This window comes from Scyliorhinus torazame, chromosome 30 (assembly GCF_047496885.1).
Source record: "Scyliorhinus torazame isolate Kashiwa2021f chromosome 30, sScyTor2.1, whole genome shotgun sequence".
Taxonomy (NCBI): Eukaryota; Metazoa; Chordata; class Chondrichthyes; order Carcharhiniformes; family Scyliorhinidae; genus Scyliorhinus; species Scyliorhinus torazame.
In genome coordinates, this window is record NC_092736.1 from 12099313 (window position 1) to 12113200 (window position 13888).

General features: G+C 49.3%; 1 protein-coding gene across 6 annotated transcripts in view; it reads right to left on the reverse strand.

Moving 5' to 3' along the window:
- Positions 1–13888, reverse strand: part of LOC140404381 (sorbitol dehydrogenase-like) — a 47572-nt gene that overhangs the window by 13836 nt on the left and 19848 nt on the right. For all 6 annotated transcript variants that reach the window (XM_072492824.1, XM_072492826.1, XM_072492822.1 and 3 more), the window contains 2 exons: positions 9828–9992; positions 6879–7038 (listed from right to left, as the gene is read on the reverse strand). In XM_072492824.1, the coding sequence (XP_072348925.1) occupies positions 6879–7038; positions 9828–9992 (325 nt within the window). The remainder of the gene's footprint in view (positions 1–6878; positions 7039–9827; positions 9993–13888) is intronic.

The window sequence follows — 13888 nt, forward strand, 5'->3', positions numbered from 1 at the left end:
AACCTTTTTCAGCCAGCAAGCATCAGGATAGACTCAAAAATAGCTCATTTCAAAGGAAGCAACAACTGATACTTCATGAGAAAAGGGTTTGGATTGGTTGAGGAGGCGTTGCCATAGAGAATACATCAGGGAACTACTGACCCCGCGCTTTTGTTTAATTTTAAAAAAAAATCATAGAATTTACAGTGCAGAAGGAGGCCATTCGGCCCATCGAGTCTGCACCGGCTCTTGGAAAGAGCACCCTAACTAAGGTCCACACCTCCACCCTATCCCCATAACCCAGTAACCCCACCCAACACTAAGGGCAATTTTGGACATTAAGGGCAATTTATCATGGCCAATCCACCTAACCTGCACATCTTTGGACTGTGGGAGGAAACCGGAGCACCCAGAGGAAACCCACGCACACACGGGGAGGATGTGCAGACACTGCACCGACAGGGACCCAAGCCGGAATCGAACCTGGGACCCTGGAGCTGTGAAGCAATTGTGCTATCCACAATGCTACCGTGCTGCCCTAGATGCAAGATACCTGGACATGTATCTTAAGGGCAGCACGGTAGCATTGTGGATAGCACAATTGCTTCACAGCTCCAGGGTCCCAGGTTCGATTCCGGCTTGGGTCACTGTCTGTGCGGAGTCTGCACGTCCTCCCCGTGTCTGCGTGGGTTTCCTCCGGGTGCTCCGGTTTCCTCCCACAGTCCAAAGATGTGCGGGTTGGGTGAATTGGCCAATGATAAATTGCCCTTAATGTCCAAATTGCCCTTGGTGTTGGGTGGAGGTGTTGAGTTTGGGTGGGGTGCTCTTTCCAGGAGCCGGTGCAGACTCAAGGGGCCGAATGGCCTCCTTCTGCACTGTAAATTCAATGATAATCTATGATTAATCTAGGACAAAGGTTCGGCACAACATCGTGGGCCGAAGGGCCTGTTCTGTGCTGTATTTTCTATGTTCTATGTTCGATGTTCTTTATACTTGCAGAAAACAATTTTTGACGGCGTGTCTCTTTTCTTTCAAGTTCTGTACAACCAGGCGAACTATAAATTAACTTTGTGATGGAATGGGAATTACAGGCTTTTAAAAAAATTTGAGAATACTATCCAGAGCCCTGTTGAGCAACATTATTTTAAAATGGGAATTAAAACGGACATGAGGCAACTGAACTTAAAAAAAAAAGTTTCAGTTTTTTATCACCACTAAAAACCAAACTGATTATCTGATCATAATCATATTGCTAGGGCAGCATGGTGTTGCAATGGTTAGCACTGCTGCCTCACGGTGCCGAGGTCCCAGGTTCGATCCCGGCTCTGGGTCACTGTCCGTGTGGAGTTTGCACATTTTCCCCGTGTTTGCATGGGTTTCGCCCCCACAACCCAAAAATGTGCAGGGTAGGTGGATTGGCCATGCTAAACTGCCCCTTAATTGGAAAAAATGAATTGGTACAACAGTGACTGCCCTTCAAAAGTACTTCATTGGTTGCGAACTTGGAGCCCTTTGGGATATGCCGAGGTTAGGAAAGGCGCTATATAAATGTAGGTTCTTTCCTTCTGAGGAACAATACATAACTATAGCCTTGGGCTGTCTACATTTGGAAAGGTGACTATCCTGCCCATCTAGCTTTGCAAAGTAATAGAATTCATAGGTGCGTCATGGTGGCGCAGTGGTTAGCACTGCTGCCTCAAGGCGCCGAGGACCCGGGTTCCATCCCGGCTCCGGGTCACGGCCCGTGTGGCGTTTGCACATTCTCCCCGTAACTGCGTGAGTCTCACCCCCACAACCCAAAGATGTACAGGGTAGGTGGGTTGACCACGCTAAATTGCCCCTTAATTGGGGGGAAAAAAAGTAATGGAATTCACACCTCACAAGCCAACCCGAGCACCTGAGGATCCAAAATAAACGTGAACCAGGAGCAGAAAACAGAAAATGCAGGTCTGACAGCATCTATGGAGAGAGAAGGGAGCTCACGTTTCGAGTCTGATTGACTTTTTGCCAAAGCTAGAGAGAACTGGAAATAGGGTCAGATTTATACTGCTGTGGTGGTGGGGGCGGTGGTGGTGGGGAAGGGGGGGTTGCCTGGAGCAATGGGGCTGGATAGAGGGTCAGCTATAGGTGGAGATTAACAAGGATGTTGTGGACAGAAAGACAAAGGGGATGTTAATGTGGGTGATCAAGCCTAAGAAGGGTACCGACGGCGGCTCCAAAAGAGATTAGAATGTGTTAATGGCAGAATGAAGTGTCGTGTGTCAAACGTAAACTGTATGTCACGTGAGTCAGGAGATTATGTGGGACAAAGATCTTCTTTAGCATCAACACGGATGCACTCATCCAGCTACATTCCTAGAGGCCACAAAATAATTGCATGGGTCCAAAAGTACAGAACATGTCGTACTTACAACTGCACAGAACCCACGTAGCTTGGACAAAAACTGCGTAGTTTAAAAGTGAGTTTTTCAATGTCCCAGGCGACTCCCTTCATTCAAACACATTTGATTTGAATTGAAACGGGCTCTGATAAAGCCTCGCGTTGCAATCGAATGCAACCCAGGCAGGGGAAATGTGTGAAAGCTTTCTCCTTTCATAACTTGGCGATTGACAGCAAGACATGCTGAAGATCTACAGCAGAAGCCCTACAGGGGTATAGAGTGCGCAAGGAGGAACTTAAAAAGGAAATCTGGAGAGTAGGTAAAGGGGACACAAAACGATATAAGTTGTTTTACAAGTACATTAAGGGTGCAGGAATAACGAGGGTAAGAGTAGGGCCCATTGAGGACCACAATGGTAATTTGTGTGTGGAGCCGGACAATGTAGGTGGGTTTCTAAATGAATACTTTATTTGGGTGTTTATTGGCGAGAGGGACGATGTGGGTATGGAAATCAGGCAGAAAGACTGAAAAAAATAGAAGAAATTAACATAGATTGTGAGGAGATTCCGAGTGGTTTGGCAGGTTTAAAACTCAATAAATCTGCAGGGCCCGATGCACAGCAGGGGACAAACCGATCATTTGTCTCCACACACCAAATGTTGGAAGCCTGGTTGACTGAGCAGTCACCTGACCTGCACATTACACCATTCAAGTAACTTGCTGCAGACTGACTTTTCAAACCTGAGACTTGACCTCAATGGGCGCAAGAATGAGGCCATTTCATTTTGGGCTGCTCAGTTACAGATACTATCTTGACACAATGCCAAGCACAGCGCCAAGAGTGGACAGGCCCCACATAATTCCAGTAATAAAGTCACTAACGGGTGGGGTTTGGCTAATAATTCCTTCTTCTCCAAAAGGATTTGTAAGAAAAGGTTTTTTTTAAAAAATAGCCAGTGCATAAGACCACAAGACATAGGAGCAGAAGTAGGCCATTCGGATTCGGCCCACCGGGTCAGCTCCGTCATTCCATGAGACCATGTCTGAGCTGATATACTCCACTTTCTCACCTTATCTCTAAATCCCTGGATTCTCTGACTGGTTAAAAATCTGTCCATCTCAGCCTTGAACACACGTAACACCCAGCCTCTACAGCTCTCTGCGGTAAGGAATTCCACAGATTCATTCCCCTCTGAGAGAAGAAATTCCCCCTCATCTCTCTCTTAAATGGGCCACCCCTTACTCGGAGATTACGCCCTCTGGTCCTAGACTCTCCCACAAGGGGAAACGCCCTCTCAGCATCTTTCCTGTCAAGCCTACCTCCGAGAATCCTGATGTCTTAATAAGGTCGCCTCTCATCCTTCTAAACTCCAAAGAGCACAGGTCCAATCTGCTCAACCTCACCTCATAAGAAAATCCCTCCATACCCAGGATTAACCTGGTGAACTGTCTCTGGACTGCCTCCAATCCCAGTATAGCTTTGCCTAGATAAGGGGAACAAAACTGTTCACAGTATTACAGGTGTGGTCCAGGTAGCAAGATAGACAGTCCCTATTTACCTATGTGCATAGAGTCAAGAGATTTATCGGTTTAGTTTTTTAAGGAGCTAGTTTCAAATACATCACTGGTACATTCTGTCACTTCAAATAACTATTTGAATAAACCAGTTTCTTACATTAGTCTGATGTTGTGGAGCAATGTGACGTGACCAATATTCACTGTTTCAACAAGTGTCAGACATGGGCGGGATTCTCCCGAATCCCCCAGTAGCCCGACGCCGGTGTAAAGAAATGGCGCGACCACTCCGCCGTCAGGCCGACCGGAGGTTGCGGAATCCTCCGCACTTCCGGGGGTTAGGCCGGCGCCAGAGGGGTTGGCGCTGCGCCAACCGGCGGTGCAGGGCCAGCTTGAGCTAGCACATGACCGTCAGCGTGGTTACGTGCATGCGCAGATCGGCCGGCGTATTCTTGCGCATGCACGGGGGGGGGGGGGGGGGTCTTCTCCGCGTCGGCCATGGCAGAGCCCGGCACGGAAGCCGCACTATCACGGGCCCGCCCGCAGATTGGTGACCCCGATCGCGGGCCAGGCCACAGTGGGGGGCCCCCACCCCCGGGGCCGAATCTCCCCCCCCCCCCCCCCCCCCCCCCCGCCCCCCTCCCCGAGGACCAGCCAGCCTACCAGCCAGGTCCCGCCGCGTGGGACCATGTCCATTTCACGCCGCCGGGACTGGCCAGAAACCAACGGCCGCTCAGCCCATCGGGGGGGAAAATTGCCGGTGGGGGGGGGGGGGGGGGGAGCGTTGCCAACGGCCCCTGACCGGCGTGGCGTGAACCCCGCCCCCCGCCTGAAAACCAGCGCCAGAGAATACGGCAGCTGGTGTCGGAGCGGCGGGGTGGGATTCACGCCCCCCCCCACCCGGAGATTCTCCGACCTGGCGGGGGGTCGGAGAATCCCGCAAATAGAATCATAGATGTTTACAGCATTGAACAGGCCCAGCTTGTCCATGCCACCCAGGTTTATATCACTAAGCTAGTCCCACTTGCCCGCATGTAACCCAAATCCCTCTATACCCACCGTGCCCATTTAACTGTCTAACTACTTTTTTAAAAATTTAAACTTTGCCAATTAAGGGGCCATTTAGCGTGGCCAATTCACCTACCCTGCACATCTTTGGGTTGTGGGGGTGAAACCCACGCAGACACGGGGAGAATGTGCAAACTCCACACACATAGTGACCCAGAGCCGGGATCGAACCTGGGACCTCGGAGCCATGAGGCAGCAGTGCGAACCACTGCACCACCGTGCTGCCCACTAACTGCTTTTTAAAGGACAAAATTGTACCCGCCTACCACTGCCTTTGGCAGCCCGTTCCAGAAGCTCACCACCCTCTGTGTGAAAATATTTCCCCTCTGGTCTCTTTTGCATCTCTCCCCTCTCACCTTAAACCTGTGCCCTCTAGTTCCAGACTCCTCTACCTTTGGGACAAGGTGTCAGCTATCTACTTTATCCATGCTCCTCATTATTTTGTAGACCTCTACGCTCCGGGGAAAAAAGTCCCAGTCTATCCAACCTCTCCTTATAACACAGACCATCAAATCCTGGTAGCACCCTCGTCAATCTCTTCTGCACATGTCGTGGAAATTCTGTTTGCAATCCAAAAAATAGGTAATGGGTCTATTGTCCGCACGGAGCATGGCATCTCAGATTTTCCTTTCTGCTTACAACATCTCTTCAACTCATAGGATTTACGGTACTTCCAACGGGAGGGCCCTTTTTGAAAGCCACAGTAAAATGGGTTTCATGGTGGCGCAGTGGTTAGCACTGCAACTTCACGGCGCCGAGGACCCGGGTTCGATCCCGGTCCTGGGTCACTCTCCGGGTGGAGTTTGCACATTCTCCCAGTGTCTGCGTGGGTTTCACCCCCAGAACCCAAAGATGTGCAGGGTAGGTGGATTGGCCACACTAAATTGCCCCTTAATTGGAAAAAAATTAATTCGGCACTCTAAATTAAAAAAAATAAATGGGTTTCATGAAACCTGGACGACCGCTTGCGGGCACTTTATTTATTGTTTCATGGCACGTGATGGTCATCAGAAAGGTCAGCATTCATAGAACATACAGTGCAGAAGGAGGCCATTCAGCCCATCGAGTCTGCACCGACCCACTTTAAGCCCCCACTTCCACCCTATCCCCGTAATCCAACAACCCCTCCTAACCTTTTTGGTCACTAAGGGCAATTTAGCACGGCCAATCCACCGAACCTGCACGTCTTTGGACTGTGGGAGGAAACCGGAGCACCCGGAGGAAACCCACGCAGGCGCGGGGAGAACGTGCAGACTCCGCACAGACAGTGACCCAAGCCGGGAATCGAACCTGGGACCCTGGCGCTGTGAAACCACAGAGCCAGCCACTTGTGCTACCGTGCTGCCCTAAATCCGTTGCCCTTCCCTAGATGCCCTTTGAACTGAGTGGCTCGCTCGGGCATTTCAGTGGGCAGTTAATAGTCAACCACATTGATGTGGGTCTGGAGTCACATATTATTATGTCGGTCAGACCGGGTAAGGATGGCAGATTTCCTTCCCCTATAAAGGGTATTAGCGAACCAGATGGGGTTCTAATGACAATAGATGCTAAGTTTCATGGCCACTGTTTCTGAAGCTAGTTTTCAATTCAACATTTTATCAAATGAATTTAAATTCCACCAACAGCCGTGTTTGGATTCGAACCCATGACCCCAGAGTGTTCACCTGGGTTCTGGACTGCTGCTCCCGTGCCATTACTAGTAAGCCACCGCATCCCCTGATAGGGAGATACTCGTGATCAAGCCAGCACTGATGCTAATGGCTTAATGGAGTACATAAGACACACACCAGATTAATGCACAAAAAGAAAATGTCAGCATTCTCCTTGCCCAGACACAGTCAAACTTTCGATTGTCATAAATTCCCAATGTTATCCCGCTTCCCAAAAATGTACTGAAAAAATCCATCATTTCTCCCCAAATAACTTGATGCTCACTTGTAACAATAGTTGGCATCATGGGTGTTGTATCGGCAAAGATTCCCATCGTCAGGAGGAGTAGCGGAGAAGAAAATGGTCGGGGAGAGGTTGTAGCGGCCAGCTCTGCAATGCTCATCTATTTCCCTCGGGATGCCAGGCTCAATGGCGACTCGGTCACCTGCGGGAGAGCAAACATTCGGCCAATCAGTAGGCTGTCCTTCAACACCAGCAAACATCCCCGCAAACCCAAACAAGTGGGCGCTACCCCCTTGGAGTGGTCACCTTTACATTGGCCCAGACGGCATGCTTCTGGTGCTGTATCTACAACGGGCTTCAACTTAGCCCAAGTGTGGATGCCAGACTTGGGTCTGGCGGAAAGAAGGAGGTCAAGGCCGGGACACTCCGTCGCCCGCTACCACCTTGCCACCACCGCTGCGAGCGGGGATGGAGAATTTGGCGCTGGACCAAGTCTGCCATTCACTGCCGCGGGACCGGAGCGTCCGGCTGTCGCAAACGGACAGAGATGTGGGATTGGAGGAGAACACAAAGGGACAGAAAAAGTACCAAATGATGAAGTGAGCAGGAGAGTGAGAAAACCAGAGAAATGTGCTGAACATAATTGGGAAGGGACGGCGGTTCTGGGTTGGGCATATCTAAAGAGGAAATGGACTTGTAAAAGATGATGGGAGGGAAGATTTTAAGGAAAAGGAGGGAGACGATGGATGGGATTTTCTGCCCCCCACCCCCGACTTTCCAGTCTCGCCAAAATCTGTGCCGTTTTGTATGCGTCGCCGGCCCGGTGCCTGGGAACCCACAGCTGGGAGTTGCCTTTGTCATGGCAGGAGGACCCCATCCAATGTCAATGCTGGATTGCGTGGAAATTGAAGGAAGTTATTGACAAATGGAAAGACTGGCGCAGGAGCGAGAGAGAGCGAGAGACAGATATTGTAAGGCTACCATGAGCCAAGGACCTGCCCTTCACAGAAAAGACACAGTTGATCGCTGACCTCACTTTGTGCCTCTCTGCACGATTGGGGAAACCACCAAATGGTTCAGAGTTAAAACCTGAGCAGTGCAAATTGTGTAACGTTCTAGATTCAAGCCTCATTAGCTGATCCTGGCTGGGGAAGTGGTATCAGGACTAGAATTGGGCACAGGACCCAGAATTTGAGAAGGGAAGATCGTCTGGCTTTCCCATTCTGAAACACTGTCGGAGGACACATGCATGACCACTGGACGTGACGGGAAGAGCCACGCAAGGTTGCACTGGGCTCCATATTTGACCAGCTGGCCTGCACTCACTGACTTAGGACCGACAGCCAAGGCTGACCGTTGGCGGTAGGACCCCATTTCAGGAGAGGGGTGGGGGGGTGGGTTATTGGGAAGAAACGAGGGAGAGAAAAATAATTCCGTTCAGATGATAGACGGACAAGATAGAAAATAGGAACAGTAGTAGGCCATTCGGCCCTTCGAGCCTGCTCTGCCTTTCAGCATGAACATGGCTGATCATCCCAACTCAGGCATTGTCAAACTCGGGGGCGGGACCCGTGGGTGGGTCGCGGGCGGGTGTCAGGAGGGTCGGGGAGCCGTCCGTCGCGGCGCTCCCGATCGCGCAAATCTGCGTGCAACAACCGGCTATTAATATCGCCAGCTGCAAGCATCCTTCAAAATGGCCATGAACATGTAAAACAAATGCGGCCGCACTGCGCATGCGTGCCGGATCATCGGTGCACATGCGCAAAACTATGCACATGCACACCGATGATCGAGCATGCATGCACATTGCTGCTGCATTTTTTTTTTAAACAGTTGCAGCTTTTTGTTTTACAAGTTCGGGGGGGTTTTATTTGATAGAACTTTCCAGGAAAAAAATGCAGAACTTTGGACAGATGGAGACTCCATACTTTCCGACACCGGAAGGCTTCACCTTCATCCAACAGGTTCCATTGGAGGAGCGTGTACGAGGGCCAAAGGGACCCCAAACCATTTCCTCCATTTTTATCAGCAACAAACAAGGTAAGAGAAAATGGTGGGTCGCGAAGGTCGGCCGGCGTGGATCGCAAAGGTCGGCCGGTGTGGGTCGCGCAGGTCGGCCGGCGTGGGTCGCAAAGGTCGGCCGGTGTGGGTCGCGCAGGTCGGCCGGTTGGTAAAAATGGGTCCCCGGAAAGAAAGCTATGAAGAACGCTGATCCAACTCGTTCCTGAAAGGTCACATGAAACACTTTTGGAAGTGCCTTTCACATCATAAACCACCAATTTGGGCTTTCCCCTTTCATAACCCACAGCAAAGTTAGTTGAAGATAAGCTCTGAGCAAATAACATATAATTAATACTTCCATATTTTCCAAACCCACGTCCGTTGAGGACAATTTAGCTCTGCCAATGAATCTGAGTCCTCCTGCGGGAGAGTCGAGAACAAGGGGTCACAGTGTCAGGATCCAGGATAGATCATTTACGACTAAGATGAGGAAAGATTTCTTCACTCAAAGGGCGGTGAACCTGAGGAATTCACTACCACAGAAGGCTGTGGAGGCCAAGTCACTGAATGTATTTAAGAAGTAGAGTAAGAAGTCTTACAACACCAGGTTTGTTTCGACTCACTAGCTTTCGGAGCGCAGCTCCTTCCTCGGGTTAGTGAAGGAGCAGTGCTCTGAAAGCTAGTGATTCGAAACAAACCTGTTGGACTTTAACCTGGTGTTGTAAGACTTCTTACTGTGCTCACCCCAGTCCAACGCCGGCATCTCCACATCATATTTAAGAAGGAAATAGATTTCTAGACTTTTAAAGGTGTCAAGGAGTATGGGAAGAGAGTGGCAATATGAGAGAGGGGATCAGCCATGATCATAATGAATGGCGGAACAGGCTCGAGGGGCTGAATGGCCTCCTGATGCTCCTATTTTTTATGATTCTCGCACTTGCGACTGCCGAGGTGGCGTAACCGTGTCTGTTTTTTGTTGTGTGGACTGACCTGCCTTCAGATGTCGAACTCCAGATCCCACTTTAGATACTGATCCCGAGGCCTCGTGCCCCAGGACCATTGGTTCCTTCAAAATAAAATCTCCAATTTCTCCATTCTGCCAGTAATGAACATCGGATCCACAGATCCCAACAGAATCAATTTTCAGCAGGACCTCTGAAAGAAATTGTAACCTTAGAAAAGGCGCATTTTAGAATTGGTGCATTTGGGATCTTTTGACGACTCCACTGAATGGATTTGACAAAATACAATTTGAGAAGCGAGCATAGTATATCCACGCCAGATTTAAAAAGAGCTCTGATAGAATAAATTGGGAGCTCATTAACAATATGGCCATTCTCACAAGCATCCAAGATATCTGCTCTACTCTATTTTGGGCACGCCCTCTTTTCATTGGCGAATATGCCAATCAGTGTCTTGGACACTAATTTGCTTCCTAAACGTCTCTGCCTTTATTTCCACATTTACAACATCCCTAAGAACCTTCGTTGTTGACCAAGCTTTTGGTCATCTCAGCCCTAATAGTGACTGAATGTCAAATTCTGTTTTATGCGCTGGATGGGTCAACTTCACACTCATAGAGGTCGACAGCGCAGGCGTCTGCGTAACCACTGATTTCTCTTTTTCAATAAATTTAGAGTATCCAATTCATTTTTCCAATTCAACGGCAATTTAGCGTGGCCAATCCACCTGCCCTGCACATCTTTGGGCTGTGGGGGCGAAACCCACGCAGACACGGGGAGAATGTGCAAACTCCACACGGACAGTGACCCAGCGCCGGGATCGAACCTGGGACCTCGGCGCCGTGAGGCAGCAGTGCTAACCCACTGCGCCACCTAACTATTTCTAATCCCATTTTCCAGCACTTGGCCCATAGTCTTGTATGCCTTGGCATCGCAAGTGCACATCTAAATACTACTCAAGTGTTATGAGGGTCTCTGCCTCCATCACCCTTTCAGACTTCAACCACCCTCTGGGTAAAACAGTGTTTCATCACATCCCCTCTAAACCTCCTGTCTCTTACCGTAAATCTATGTCCCCTGGTCATTGATTTCTGCACCAATGGGAAAAGTTTCTTCCTGTCTACACTCTCTATGCCCCTCATTTTTATACATCTCAATCATGCCCCCTCCCCTCTCTCAATCTCCTCTGCGCCAAGGAAAACAACCCCCGTCTATCCAATCTCTCTTCATAACTGAAACTCTCCAGCCCAGGCAATGTCCTGATAAATCTCCTCTTCATCATTTGCAGTGCTATCATATCCCTCCTATAATGTGGATTCCTGAACTGCACACAGTACTCTAGCTGTGGCCTCACCAACCTTTTATACAGTTCCAGCATAACCTCCCTGCTCTTAAACTCTATACCTCAGCTAATAAAGGCAAGTATGCCATATGCCTTCTTAACCACTGTATCCACCAGCTCTGCTTCCTTAAGGGACGGGTGTACTTGCACACCAAGGTCCCTCTAATCCTCGGTGCTTCCCAGGGTCTTGCCGTTTATCATGTATTCCCTTACCTTGTTTGTCCAGCCCAAGTGCATCACCTCACACTTATCAGGATTGACCAGCCCGTCTATATCCTCTGTAATCTAAGGCTATCCTCACCATTTACCACCCCACCAATTTTCATATCCATGAACTTACTGAACCCTCCTACATTCAAGTCTAAATAATGTATATGTAAACCACAAACAGCAAGGGCTCCAAAACCGATCCCTGTGGGACCCCACTGGACACAGGCTTCAAAGAACAAAGAACAAAGAAAAGTACAGCACTGGAACAGGCCCTTCAGCCCTCCAAGCCCGTGCCGACCATGCTGCCTGACTAAACTACAATCTTCTACACTTCCTGGGTCCGTATCCCTCTATTCCCATCCTATTCATGTATTTGTCAAGATGCCCCTTAAATGTCACTATCGTCCCTGCTTCCACCACCTCCTCCGGTAGCGAGTTCCAGGCACCCACTACCCTCTGTGTAAAAAAACTTGCCTCGTACATCTACTCTAAACCTTGCCCCTCTCACCTTAAACCTATGCCCCCTAGTAATTGACCCCTCTACCCAGGGGAAAAGCCTCTGACTATCCACTCTGTCTATGCCCCTCATAATTTTGTAGACCTCTATCAGGTCGCCCCTCAACCTCCTTCGTTCCAGTGAGAACAAACCGAGTTTATTCAACCGCTCCTCATAGCTAATGCCCTCCATACCAGGCAAAATTCTGGTAAATCTCTTCTGCACCCTCTCGAAAGCCTCCACATCCTTCTGGTAGTGTGGCGACCAGAATTGAACACTATACTCCAAGTGTGGTCTAACTAAGGTTCTATACAGCTGCAACATGACTTGCCAATTCTTATACTCAATGCCCCGGCCAATGAAGGCAAGCATGCCGTATGCCTTCTTGACTAACTTCTCCACCTGTGTTGCCCCTTTCAGTGACCTGTGGACCTGTACTCCTAGACCTCTCGGACTTTCAATACTCTTGAGGGTTCTACCATTCACTGTATATTCCCTACCTGCATTAGACCTTCCAAAATGCATTACCTCACATTTGTCCGGATTAAACTCCATCTGCCATCTCTCCGCCCAAGTCTCCAAACAATCTAAATCCTGCTGTATCCTCTGACAGTCCTCATCGCTATCCGCAATTCCACTAACCTTTGTGTCGTCTGCAAACTTACTAATCAGACCAGTTACATTTTCCTCCAAATCATTTATATATACTACAAGCAGCAAAGGTCCCAACCCAGAACAAACCAAGTTTATTTAACCGCTCCTCATAGCTCTTGCCCTCCATACCAGGCAACATCCTGGTAAATCTCTTCTGCACTCTCTCTAAAGCCTCCACATCCTTCTGGTAGTGTGACGACCAGAATTGAACACTATACTCCAAGTGTGGCCTCTTTGAAAAATTCTATCAAGTTAGTGAGACACGACCTCCCCTTCACAAAACCGTGCTTCCATCTGAAAAACACCCCTCGCCGATTACCCTCTGCTTCCTGCTGCTCAGCCAATTCGGGATCCAGTTTGCCAAATTTCCTTGGATCCCATGATCCCATCGCTATCAGTCTCCCATGTGTGATCTTATCAATAGCCTTGCTGAAGCCCAAGTAGACTGCGTAAAATATATTCTCTCATCTACAAACCTGGTCACCTCTTTGAAAAATGTAATCAAGTCGCTCAGACATGACCTCCCCTTAACAAAACCATGCTAACTTAATTCTTGATTAATCCCTGCCTCTCCAAATGCAGATTAACCCTGTCTCTCAGAATTGTTTCCAATAGTTTCCCCACCACCCGAGGTCAGACTGACTGGCCTGTAGTTTCTCGGTTTATCCCTTCTTGAATAAATGATACCGCATTGGCTATCCTCCAGTCCTCCGGCACCTCTTCTGTGGCCAGAGAGGGATTGAAAATTATTGCCAGCACCCCTGCTATTTACTCAATAGCCTGGGATCCATTTCATCCGGCCCTGGAGATTTATCTACATTAGATAGGTTGGCCCAGAAGTCCTATTTCTTGGTATGATATCTACACTTGACTTTAACTTAGTTCCTTGTGAAGTATCTTGGAATAATTTGTGACATTACAGGTGCTATATGAATGCAGGTTGTTACTGCAGCTGTCAGCTCTAAATCTTAGCACACGGTGACCATTCATCGTAACTGGAAAGTGGCGGCGATGAACTGCTTCGAAGTAAGTTTTCTCTCTCTGTCTCACTCTCTATCTCCCTCTCTCACACTCTCTCTCCCTCTCTCACACTCTCTCGCCCTCTCTCACACTCTCTCTCCCTCTCCCACTCTCCCCCTCTCTCCCTCGCTCCTTCTCTCCCTCTCTCTCCCTCTCTCACTCTCCCTCTCTCTCTCCCTCTCACTCTCACACACTCTCTCCCTCTCTCTCTCCCTCTCTCCCACCCTCTCCCTCTCCCACCCTCTCCCTCTCCCACCCTCTCCCTCTCCCTCTCCCACCCTCTCCCTCTCTCACCCTCTCCCTCTCTCACCCTCTCCCTCTCTCATCCTCTCTCACCCTCTCCCTCTCTCACCCTCTCCCTCTCACA